This window comes from Mastomys coucha, unplaced genomic scaffold, assembly GCF_008632895.1.
Source record: "Mastomys coucha isolate ucsf_1 unplaced genomic scaffold, UCSF_Mcou_1 pScaffold9, whole genome shotgun sequence".
NCBI classification, from domain to species: Eukaryota; Metazoa; Chordata; class Mammalia; order Rodentia; family Muridae; genus Mastomys; species Mastomys coucha.
The window spans coordinates 59,801,576-59,814,064 of record NW_022196915.1 but is presented as its reverse complement, the minus strand read 5'-3'; the positions used below and the strand labels follow the sequence as shown (position 1 = coordinate 59,814,064).

Genomic DNA, 12,489 nt, shown 5'->3' with positions numbered 1-12,489 from the left:
GTTTTTCAAGACAGGGTTTCTCTGTGTAGCCCTGGCTGTCCTGGAACTCACTCCAGTTTTCTTTTTTTCTCACTCTGTGCCTATTGAAAGCTGTTTACTGGCTGGGACGTCAAGTACCACATCCAGTAGAAGCAGACTCGACTTTAATGAGCATCTTATGCCCACCTGACTGGAAAGGCTATGGTGGGAGGGGTTTTTTTTGTTGTTTTTTTATTTATTTTTTTATTAGATATTTTCTTTATTTACATTTCAAATGATATCCCCTTTCCGGCTTTCCCCTCTGAAAAAAACTCCTATTCCCTCCCCCCTCCCTGTTCACCAACCCACCCTCTCCCACTTCCTGGCCCTGGCATTCCCCTACACTGGGGCATAGAGCCTTCACAGGACCAAGGGCCTCTCCTCCCATTGATGACTGAGTAGGCCATCCTCTGCTACATATGCTGCTGAAGCCATTAGTCCCACCATGTGTACTCTTTAGTTGGTGGTTTAGTCCCTGGGAGCTCTGAGGGTACTACTTAGTTCATATTGTTGTTCCTCCTAAGGGGCTGCAAACCCCTTCAACTCCTTGGTCCTTTCTCTAGCTCTTTCATTGGGGACCCTGAATTCAGTCCAATGGATGGCTGTGAGCCTCTACATCTATGTAAGTCGGGCTCTGGCAGAGGCTCTCAGGAGACAGCTACATCAGGCTCCTGTCAGCCAGCACTTGCTGGTATCCACAATAGTGTCTGGGTTTGGTGATTGAGTATGGGAAGGATTCCCAGGTGGAGCAGTCTCTGGATTGTCCATCCTTCAGTCTCTACTCCATAGTTTGTCTCTGCAACTCCTTCCATGGGTATTTTGTTCCCCCTTCTGAGAAGGATCGAAGTAGCCACACTTTGGTCTTCCTCCTTCTTGAGTTTCTTGTGGTTTGTGGAATGTATCTTGGGTATTCCGAGGTTCTGGGCTAATACCCACTTATCAGTGAGTGCATACCATGTGTGTTCCTTTGTGATTGGGTTACCTCACTCAGGATGATAACTCTCCAGATCTATCCATTTCCCTAAGAATTTCATAAATGCATTGTTTTTAATAGCTGAGTAGTAGTACACTAACAGGTTCAAGGTTTGCTCTAGAGTTCTATGCTCTAACTAACACTTTCACTATTATTATTTCTAGTTTTTGACACTGTAGTTCTGGCTGAACTGGCACATACCTTAGCCTAGGTTGGCCTTGAATTTGTGGCACTTCTGCCTCAGCCACCACACAGGGCTTAGTAACAACCTTTATCTTGAATGAATGTGCTTTATCCTTTGCTCTGTGACTCAGCTTGTAATGGGGCCATCATGTCTGTCATACCTGTGTTAGGTCATAAACTGCTGACGGTTAGAAGCAAGGTTTATTCACACTTCGCTTTCTTACAGGACCTTGCCCAGCATGTTCCACGAAACTGACCTTGACAGATGCCACGTTAAGTGCAGCTCCTGCCTTTGCCAGATAGCCAGCTCGATATATATCCTAGATGACTACGTTGTCCCCCTCCATTATCTTTCTGGCTGCTGATACAACTTTTGTGAATCATGAAAACTTAAACAGCCAAGCTCTTTCTTCATTTGGTCATCAAGTATCTGAGTGTTAACTAAGGGCCAAGGGTGGTTTAGAGTTTCTAGGAATGCAGAATGAACACGAATAAACAGGAACTGTCTAGCCTAGGAGCAAGAGATAAGATCTCTACATGAATTTCTAATGCAAGAAAGCAAGAGACTAATAGCAATCAAGAGGAAAGAGAGCAGACTTTGAAGCCGGCAGCTCTTCGGAGGCTCCCAGTGCTTTGTCGACTCGGGCCTGTAATTTAGATACTGAAATAGACTCTTGTTTATTTCTTTATTCTTGAGCCATGTTTCAGGTGTATAGAGTAACTGGCTGCCCTTTGAATAAGTGTTCCAAAGCTAAGTTCTTTAACAAATTAGTCCCTTCTGTTGTCCTGGAAAATGGCTTTCTAAAATAACTTAAGAATTCAACTCCATACCAAAGCCCTTTGTGGGCTGCTCCAGTTCTCTCTCCCTAGGATCCCTCCCACCATACTGAACACCCAGCTGCACCATGTCTCCCTGGCAATGTGGTATATTCTGCATCATGATTTTATTCGTTCTTTACCTTTTGTATCATTTCCTAGAACACTGTCTCCTGCCTGGCAGTGTGTGTTTGTCCCATGTCCATCCATGCCATGTACTCTCCCTGAGAAGTCTCTCCCTTAACCCAGCCTGTCTTACTCTGCATTTTTCCTGTCAGAGCCTACATTTATGTTGTTTTGTGGTTTTATATGAAAGATGAGGCTGGCCTAGAGCTTCCTGTGTAGTCTAGGCTGACCTCCAACTCATGGCAGTCACTGGCCATAGTCTCCCACTTCACCCCCAAGTGCTATGATCCTAGGTATGCACAACCTGTGTGGCTCTTTTTGTATATTTATTTCCCACAGAGATCCAGCCTCTCTTTTCCTGGCAGAGCCTGTATTCCTGGTGCCCAGGGCAACTGTTTAAACACATTAGACATGTGTAATTTATTCTCAAAATCATTGTTACATGGTTAAAATGATAAATCAAAAGTCAGAAAGCCGAAGAACTCACTGTCTATGTAACAGTGAGGCTGCATATTCTTTCTCAGTGTCTACCCATGGTCTGCAGCCACTGATTTATGTACTCACAGGAGGGAGCCTAGCAGGTAGGGCTCGGTATGTGCACACTTGGCTGTCTGAGCAGCTGGTACCAAATGCTGAGAGCAACTGTTTGCATCTGTCATTCCGACCCCCACCCTTGCCCCCATTCTGAGAGTAGCTATGCTAGGACACTTTCAGTCTCCTGGATTGTTTTTGTCAGGCAAGTTCAAGCAGGCCTGTGTGCATTATTGTTCAAGTCTATAAAATCTTACCACACGTGGGATTCTTAGAACTTCTCACTGGTAGGAAATCTGATGAATTCTTCCCCATTCGCTCCTGTTCTACGCTTTCATAGACGCATTGATCTACCTCAAATGTAGCCCTTGCCACATCATTTGGCCAGAACCTTATATTGAATATTTTAAAGCTTCCAACCCTGTGAATGTAATGGCTTATGCCAGCAATCATAGCAGGTGGGAGGCAGAGGCAGGAGGATTGCTACAAGTTTGAGGTCAGCCTGAGCTATGTGGTGTGAGAAACTCTCTAAAAAAACAATGGGTGCATCTGTCTAACATTGTTCTCATTTGCTGCAATACTTGGAACTGGGCATTGTCCATCAGTACCCAGATACAATCTCTTATCTTAGAAATGAAATGTAGAACTGTAGTTGCCATTCCTAAGTGACTCATCCCTCAGCCATAGCTGTTCCCTGGGCTGATGTACCGTCTCACATGGTTTTCCTCCTCATTCATCTAGCTTTTCTTTCTCACTGACTTATGCCCTGTAATGTCCACAGTTCATAGTGGGGTTCAGTTTTAGTTAATAAAAATAAAATGAAAGTCATTATCAAACCGAGATTCAGGTAGGGTGGGGTTACAGAATTAATTATAGAGACATACCTTTGTCCTGACTTTTAGTTTGTTTGTTCAAACAATTTTAGTGTCCTATCTTTTGTTAGTGTTGTGGTAGTTTTCCCCATAGATTATTAAGGGATGGTTTTATACCTGGAATTAAATAGATAAACTACCTGTAAAGGCTAACCATTTTATAAGTGATCCAATTTGGAAGCACCCTGAATGTGCAATACAGCCTTACAAAACTATGGGACAAGGTTGTGTTGTTACCTTTTCTGAATTTCAAATGTTAACACCAAAAGTTGTGTATGGAAAATAAAAATTGTGGTTTGTATTAGTGCTCAAGACATTGTTAGATGGAATACTGAGAGGAGACTTCTACCTAGAAGTCTCTCTGGGGACCAATGTCTATCCCTGGATGAGGACGCATGGGGGTTAAGTCTTGGCGCCCCCATTCCTCATTCCGTGGTTAGTTTTGATCAGAGCCTTAATACCTTTGGTCTTTATCTTGATTAATAACTTTATCTGTTATTCTGCTTATTAAGTGACTGTTGTGTTTCCATTGTAGGACCCGGATGATGTGGTTCCAGTTGGACAGAGAAGAGCGTGGTGCTGGTGCATGTGTTTTGGCCTGGCCTTCATGCTTGCTGGTGTCATCCTTGGAGGAGCATACCTGTACAAGTATTTTGCACTTCAGGTAAGTAGAAAAATATATTTCAGATTTTTTAGTACACTTACTTAATTACTTATAGGTGAGGTGACATGGTCAGAAGACAGTTAGGGGAGCCGGTTCTCTCCTGTTACCATGTGGGTCCTAGAGGTTGAATTCAGATCGTTAGGCTCAGTAGCTAGTACCTTTTCCCACTGAGCAGTCTCGCCAGCTCTGCAGAAATTATTACTATTTTTTTGGCCTGAATTTTTGTTTCCCTTTTCCTGTGAATTAGAATGTGGCCCCCGCCTTGCTGTAAGCATGTGCCTCTGTCTGTAACCAAATAACAATGTTTGGACATGGATGGTTTTTCAGAATGAACTTTTATTTTCCTAACACAGCTAATAGTAAAGAGGCACATCATGAGTTGCCACTTGTGTGAATATGAAAGCTGCAGTGTTGACAGACCCATCCCTAGACAGCAGTTCAGGCCACTGCCTGACAGCCCTTGCTGTTGCTGTGTCTAAGAGTTGGGTGACTTGCAGAGATGACAGTGTCTCTTTTGGTGATAGTGGCCTGTAGCTTAGTGTTTATAGTGTACTCAGTGTGCTAAGGCGTTGACTCCACTTAACTATGATTTATGGTACCATCCCCTCTAAACCCACTTTGATGACTACTTCAGATATTGTAATGTTTCTAAGTAGGGAGAAATCCTTCAAAACCAGATTTTAAAATTCATTTTGAAGTCTTCTTCCAGAGTTTATCTATGAATTACATGCCCACTCTTAGTCTTTGTCAAGATAAAGGCATACTGATAAACATTTCTGAACTAATAGGGTAAAAGTGGGTTTTGTTATTTTAAAATAGACTTATATAGACAAGTTCTGACATAAACCTTTGATCCCGCTGCCTTTGCCTCGTGTGCCAAGCTTATACGGCTACCACTCCTGTGTGTGTCTTTTTAAATGTAATGTTTTGTTTTGTTTTATAAGAAGCATAAGCTACAGAAAAAATAATTTGTGGCCTGCAGAGATGGCTCAGCGGTTAGGAACAGTGTGCTGTTCTTCCAAGGGACTTGGGTCCAGTTCCCAGCACCCGTGTGGCAGCTCACAACTGTCTACAATTCCATTTCCAGGGGGATCTGACACACAGTCATATGTGCAGCCAGAACACCAATGTGCATAAAATAAAATAATAATAATTTGCAATTCCACTACCAAAGAAAACATTTGGTATCAAAATGTTTTGTTACATACCTTTAGTCTTTATGTACGTAGGCTTTAAAAATATTTTATTACATACATTTATTTACTTGTTTCTGTGAGTGGGCATACTCCCCCAGTACCACATAAACTGGGCATTGTAACTCTCACCTGCTGGGTGCAGAAGGATCTAAAGTTTAAGGTTATCCTTGGCTATATATATAGCAAGATACAGGGCAGCCTGGACTAATTGAAACCCTATCTCAAAAGAAAGGAAAACACTGCTTGCTTCTGAGTGTGTTCTGTGAGACCCTCCCTACAGGTAGGGGCAGGGCTACATGCTTCTTCAGATTTTCTTACCACCAGATAGCCTTTCACATTCTGTTCTTATCTACCACAAAGAGTAAAGAGGAAATCAGCTGCTTCTCTCCTTCTGAAAAGCCTATTTTTTTTTTTTAAGACAATTTCAGAGCCTGATAAAGAATGTGCTAGCTCTGTAATTAAACTGTCTGACTTGTCATCTGGAAAGACGAGTTTGTAAGCAACATACTATTTAGGTAGGGGTGGCAGTTTAAGTAAGGCTTATGTTTAAAAACCTGTCTCCTGTGGGATTGCTGAAATATAGTGTTTTCACCTCTATAGCCAGATGATGTGTACTATTGTGGACTAAAGTACATCAAAGATGATGTCATCTTGAATGAGCATTCTGCAGACGCCCCGGCTGCTCGCTACCAGACAATTGAAGAGAACATCAAGATCTTTGAGGAGGACGCAGTTGAGTTCATCAGCGTGCCTGTACCAGAGTTTGCGGACAGCGATCCTGCCAACATTGTGCATGACTTCAACAAGGTGAGCCAACATACAGGATTGTGAAAAGAACTCAGGTTCTCTAGGATTTTTACAGTTTTAATTTTAGTAGTTGCTAAATTCTTCAGTTTAAGGTTTAGTTTTCACTTAAGAGAGAAGAGATGGGAGAGTTGGAAACTCCCAGCGTGCGTCTCATTCTAGCACTGGGGAGGTCAAGCCTATCGGATGGGAAGTTTGAGGCCAGCCTAGTGTATGTGCTGTCTCAAATGAGATAAACAAAAATAGACATAGGTTCCTCTCCCCGTGAGCTCGGCCTTCTCACGCCTCACTGCCTGTGACTTGCCTGCTGATCCCACCAAGTCCTTGATTTATTGAAATTCAAGTGACTTATAAGTTCTAAAGCTAGCCACCTTGTGGGTCCAATTCTTAGAAACCCCATGTGCATCTCAGGCCTGCTGACCTGTCCGAGACATGTCCTTCTTTCCAGAAACTCACTGCTTACCTGGACCTTAACCTGGACAAGTGCTACGTGATTCCTCTGAACACTTCTATCGTTATGCCACCCAGAAACCTGTTGGAGCTGCTTATTAACATCAAGGTACCAAGACTTTACTATTTCTGATTAACGATGTCAGTACAGTGTCTCGAGAAGTCCACTTTCTTGGAGCTCACCCTTCTGGAGTATAGCCAAGGGATTTACAAAAAAAGTGCTGAAACCCATGTGTTGTTTCTTTTTCTTTGTAATGCTTTAAATTTTATAAATAACATTTTAAACAACATTCAAAATTGGACTGAAGAGATGGCTCAGCAGTAAAAGTGCTTGCTGTGCCAGCCTGACATTGTGTGCTCAATCCAAAAGACCCACAGTGGAAGGAGAGACCCAAGTCCAGAAAGTTATCCTCTGACATCCATGCTCAGACTTACACATACTATGCACATGCGCACACACATATACACTGTACATGCACATATACACACAAAGACACTATACATGCACATACATACATAGTAAATGATAAATAAAATGGAAAGTTTTTAAGTGTTAAAATTTTTATCACATCTAAATTTTCCTAAAGCACTAGAAAATAACTATTAACCAGCTACTTAATTCTGACGCCTCCAAGTTGGGCATGGCTGTATTGTAACAAAGCCATTGTAGCATTGCTAGGCATGGTGACCCATGCCTGTAGTCACTCCTGGGAGGCTGAGTCCAGGAATTGAAGACCAACTTGAGCAATAAAGTGAGATTCCAGTTCAAAAACCAAGACTATACTTATAAAAGCAGACTGTTCAATATCTGTAAACCCTGTTTTAAAACTGTCACCTAAGAATTTTGTCTGCCTTTCAATTCACTCAGTGCACATTGGGAAAGTTCCATGTCACATCTTTCACCCACAGGCTGGGACCTACCTGCCTCAGTCCTACCTTATCCATGAGCACATGGTGATTACCGACCGCATCGAAAACGTGGACAACCTGGGCTTCTTCATTTACCGACTGTGTCACGACAAGGAGACCTACAAACTGCAGCGCCGGGAAACCATTAGAGGTAAAGAGAGTCAGAGAATTCCTATGACACTTGAGTAAGAAATTAAAGGGAACCCGTGTCAGGCTTGGTTAGTATTTCCAGGTTTAGAATCACTGCAGTCCCAAACCCACCCTTTTCAGATAGAAATGATCAGTCAGCATGAAATGCCATTGCCTTGAGATACCCACCCTCAGTTTACATGTAGAAAAGTCAAGTTGACTTTTTATCCTCACTGTGGCCTGGCCGCAGGGGAGAGGAGGTCTCATTCCCGAGAGGTCTCTCTCTTCGGCCTCACACTTGGATTCGTAGAGATCTGAGTTCTCATAGGTCTATTCCCCTTGTGGATCATGCTGAGGCTAGTCACAGTCAGGTGACTTAGGAAGACGTGTAGGTGAGGAATCCAGAGCCCTGACGTGACCTAGACAGCTCTGCCTCTGCCGTCTCCCCTGAACAGTAAGAGTAGCAGCATGTGCCCATTACAAATACAAAGCAAAAGTGCGTGTGATGGTACACAACATCCGGTGCCGTCGGTGACGCCACAGCCTGACTTCTGTGGGATTGTGTCACCCAGCAGAAGTGCTTTCCTGGCCTTTTCCAATACTTGTAATAACATTGTTCTCACCTCAGGCTGATGAAACCTACCACTTGATTACTTACATTTAAGTTACTGTCTTGGCTCAAAATTTTCTAAAGCCAGTTTGATAGAATGAAGTTTGTCTCTCCTGGTGTGCAGTTCTGCAGGCACATGTGGGCATGTGACTCCACCATATGGAACTAGAGTATTTCCCAAACCTTTGAACTTGCATATCTGTGTCTTAGGGTTTCTGTTGCTGCAACAGAACACTATGACCAAAACAAGTTGGAGAGGAAAGGGTTTACTCAGCTTATACTTCCACATTGCTGTTCATAGACAAAGGAAGTCAGGCTAGGAAAGCAAACACAGCAGGAACCTGGAGGCAGGAGCAGGTGCAGGGCCCATGGAGGAGCGCTGCTTACTGTCCCCATGGCTTGCTCAACCTGCTTTCTTACGGAACCCAGGACCATCAGCCCAGGGATGGCACCACCCACAATAGGCTGGGCCCTCCCACACCAATCACTAACTAAGAAGTTGGCCCTACAGCTGAATCTTACAAAGGCATGTTCTGAATTAAGGCTCCTTCCTCACAGATGACTCTAGTTGGTGTGTCAATGTGACACAAGATTAGGCAGCACATCTGTAAGCCATTTGTAGAGCACTGTTACCAGTTGCTAGGATATATGAAAAGGCCCAGTGGAGAACGAATTGAAGATTATGGGATGGATATAGAGTAGTGGCATACTTCTTTCTGTCTAAAGAGTAACTGTAAGGATTGATGTGTTTGTTACTAGACAACTAAAAAACAAGACAAAAACCAGCCCTTTTCCTCTCCACACAGGTATTCAGAAGCGTGAGGCCAGTAACTGCTTCACCATTCGGCATTTTGAGAACAAATTCGTTGTGCAAACTTTAATTTGTTCTTGAGAAGTCAAGGAAGAACGTGGGGAGAAGTTCAATGCCACAGCATACCCTGCCCCTTTGTATTTTGTGCAGTGATTGTTTTTTAAAATCTTCTTTTCATGTAAGTAGCAACCAGGGCTTCACTGTCTCTTCATCTCAATAATTCAATTAAAACCATTATCTTAAAAAAGAAATCAAAACCTTTCTTTCTTCTAAGTGTGGTGTCTTTGATGTTTGAATTAGGAAATGTGCGGGTTCCTAGATGAGATTCGCTTCTCTGTAGAGCTTACATTCGAGGAAGAATCTAAATTTCTTGACATCACTAATCTGGACTTTTGTGTTAATTCTGCACTTCCATGAGGAAAGACTATCTAAAGACTAGTCATTCGCATACGTTAAAAGGACCACAGCGACTTACTTGTAGATGCTAGTAGCCCTGCTACCTAGTCTGTTAGCGTTTGAGGTCACCCTCTCATACTTCACTTAATTAAAATGTACAGTATTTTCAGTGTTGCTTTAACTACTTTAGAGGATTTCAGCCTTGATGTTTTAATATCCTAGGCCTCTGCTGTAATAAGATTTTAGACAAATGTTTGGAATTTAAGAAGCAACTCATGTTACTCATTTGTATAGCCCATGTCTGTGCAATGGAATATAAATATCGCAAAGCCATGTAATGAGACTGTGCGTTGTTCTTCCCATAAGATAAAACCAAAGAAGTAATTTGGTTCTCCATATTTTAAGGTAATCCACATACATAAAGAATGAAACTATTTTATAAAGTATAGTTCTCTACATACAGTTATAAAATCAGCTTTTTTTAAAAATAAAATAAAGTAAGCCATTAATGACTAAATCAGATTCCTTGTGGGTGCTGTTCCAGTGACATGGAGGGCCAACTTGACCAATGCTGCTTGTGGGTCTGGTCATTCAGTGGACGGTTATTATTGAATCTGAGATGCGGATCTAAGTGATGGTTCTCAGTCTGCTCTGTTCTGTTCTTCAGACACAACCTCACTGTGCTGTTGAGACTAATAATCTCCAGGCCTCAGCCTCTAGTGGCAGGGTGCAGGCACGGACCACAGAACCTGGCAAGTTAGGGTCAGGATTTTTGCTGTTATTTCAGTTTCTGAAACTGGGTCTCAATCTGGAAGCGAGGCTGACTTGGAAGTCACCCCATCAGGCCAGTCTCAAAACTCAGGATGATTCTCCTGTCTCAGCTTTCTGGGTGTTAAATTACTAGCGTAGCCACCACACCCTGCTTTTATCTCTGAGGTTGAATCTTAACTGAAAGAATTCAGAATCCACTGCATGTAAAACACCCGAGAGTAGGGCTGGAGCAGTGGTGTAGAAGTCAAGAGTGCTCACTGCTGTTCTGGAGGGCCCGAGTTCAGTTCCCAGCACCCACTTTTAGTGGCTCGCAACTGCTTGTAAACGCAGCTCTGAGCATCTAACACCCTCTTCTGGCCTCCACTGGCACCTGCATGCAATGTAACATACACATGAATAAAAAGGTGGTGGCACACACCTTTAATCCCAGCACTTGGGAGGCAAACACAGGTTAATTTCTGAGTTTGAGGACAGCCTGGTCTACAGAATGAGTTCCAGGACAGCCAGGGCTACACAGAGAAACCCTGTCTTGAAAAACAAAAACAAAAAAACAAACAAAAAAAAGAAGTAACACTAAGAGTGATTTTGCTATAAATTCCTGAAACAAAACATTTCAGTTCTGACTTTAGGTCGGAATTTTTTAAAACTTCAAAAGTCCACAAAGGATTTGGTTTGGAGACCAGTCAGTGTTGAGAAGGAGGTTCTGTGACTCTTTCCTCTCGGTTCTATTTCAGTAGTATTGCCAGAGCTTTAGTGCAGCTTAAGTGGATGGTCAGGGATTGAGAACTTACTTTAGAAGAGAGGTTTTACTAAATTGAGAACTACGTTTTCCTACCTCCCAGGCTTTTCAGGGGCCTGTGAACATTCAAGAGCAGATACTGAGTCCCATATTGGGCCAACACATACTCCACTCAAAGAAAAAAAGAAAGTGTTGCATCTGTGGATCTTTATAATCCAGTAAGTAAGTAATGAGTGGTCAGCCAGTTACAGTTAGTTATGGTAATTACTGGACAGACCTTCATCATTCCTTTTTTTATGATCTGTGAATCAAAGCACCTTGAAGGTGCTAGACAAATGGTGGTCACTGAGGTAGAGCGAGCCCCATCCTCCTTACACACTGCCTTCAGGTTGTCATTTGGGGGTCTATGGGCATCCCTTAGGGTTTGTAGTTGAAAGAGGCTTGTTGGTTTGTTCATCCATTTATAGCAGTGCACCACAAGGGTGGCAAGCTGAGGCAACAAGCCCAGCATCCCACTGACTCATGAGTTTGCCTGCAGTCAGCACACTGAGTTCGTTAGAATGGTTTAAGAATTTCCCACAGTCCTGTCAAATACTTGATAGCACAGAACATTTACAACCATTGATTCGGGCCGGGCCGGACTAGCAGGTTGTCCCTGACTTCATTTCCATTTCTATTACATCAAATAGAGTGCCCCAAGTCAGGAGTGGTGGTGTGTGCCTGTGATCTCTGCACTTGGGAAACTGAAGCAGGATGATCTTGAATTCAAGGCAATGCAAACACCATGGGGTTCCAGGTGATTTTCAACTACATGCTGAGATCTTTAAAGAAAGAAGGGGAAGAAGAAAAAGTGGCTCTCACCTATGCTTGGCCAGGTGTCTCCCTCCTGGGAATTTGAGAATTCCTAACTGTGGTTCTGGCAGGTGTCACTTGATCTCAGGTTCTGTGGGTGGAGCCTTGAAAAACGCTTGAGAGTGAAAGGCTGCTGGTTTCCAGTTTGCAAGGGGACTGCTGTCCTTCCTGGGCCTCGAGGTCTTTTTGCAGGTGGGATGCTGTAGTGAGATACAGACTGGTAAGCAGCTTATCAACAACAGATATTTGATTCTTACAACTGTGCAGGTCGGAGGACCAAAATCAGAGTCATCAACAGGAAGCAACCAATGTTCTCTCTGGACCCTCTGCTGTAAGGACATTGGTTCCAATCATGTGGGTTCTACCCATGTGACCACACAAAGGCCCCTTCCCCTGGTGCCAATGACACCTTGGAGGTTAGTATTTCAACATGAATTTTGGATGTGGCCAGGTCAGAATGATACAGTTCAAATCATGAGGTACCCTAAATGGCTGTGCGTCGAAGGTTCAAGGTGGGCCTAGTCCTGCCCCCTTTGTAGCATATCCTGCTTGCTTCTGTATGAGAAAGAGCACAGAAGCTAGAAAACAGATGGTTAGGACTTTGATTGTTCATCTGTAACAGGAATGAGAGACTCTGGT

The 12,489-nt window shown here is 43.1% G+C and overlaps 1 protein-coding gene across 1 annotated transcript in view; it reads left to right on the top strand.

The window, feature by feature from the left end:
* The window catches only part of Itm2b (integral membrane protein 2B), a 25,553-nt gene extending 15,553 nt beyond the window's left edge, over positions 1–10,000 (top strand). Inside the window, exons 2-6 of the mRNA XM_031361161.1 lie at positions 4,055–4,183; positions 5,980–6,186; positions 6,632–6,742; positions 7,543–7,693; positions 9,088–10,000. Of these exons, the coding sequence (XP_031217021.1) occupies positions 4,055–4,183; positions 5,980–6,186; positions 6,632–6,742; positions 7,543–7,693; positions 9,088–9,173 (684 nt within the window). The 3' untranslated portion in view covers positions 9,174–10,000. The remainder of the gene's footprint in view (positions 1–4,054; positions 4,184–5,979; positions 6,187–6,631; positions 6,743–7,542; positions 7,694–9,087) is intronic.
* The last annotated feature ends 2,489 nt before the right edge of the window (positions 10,001–12,489 follow it).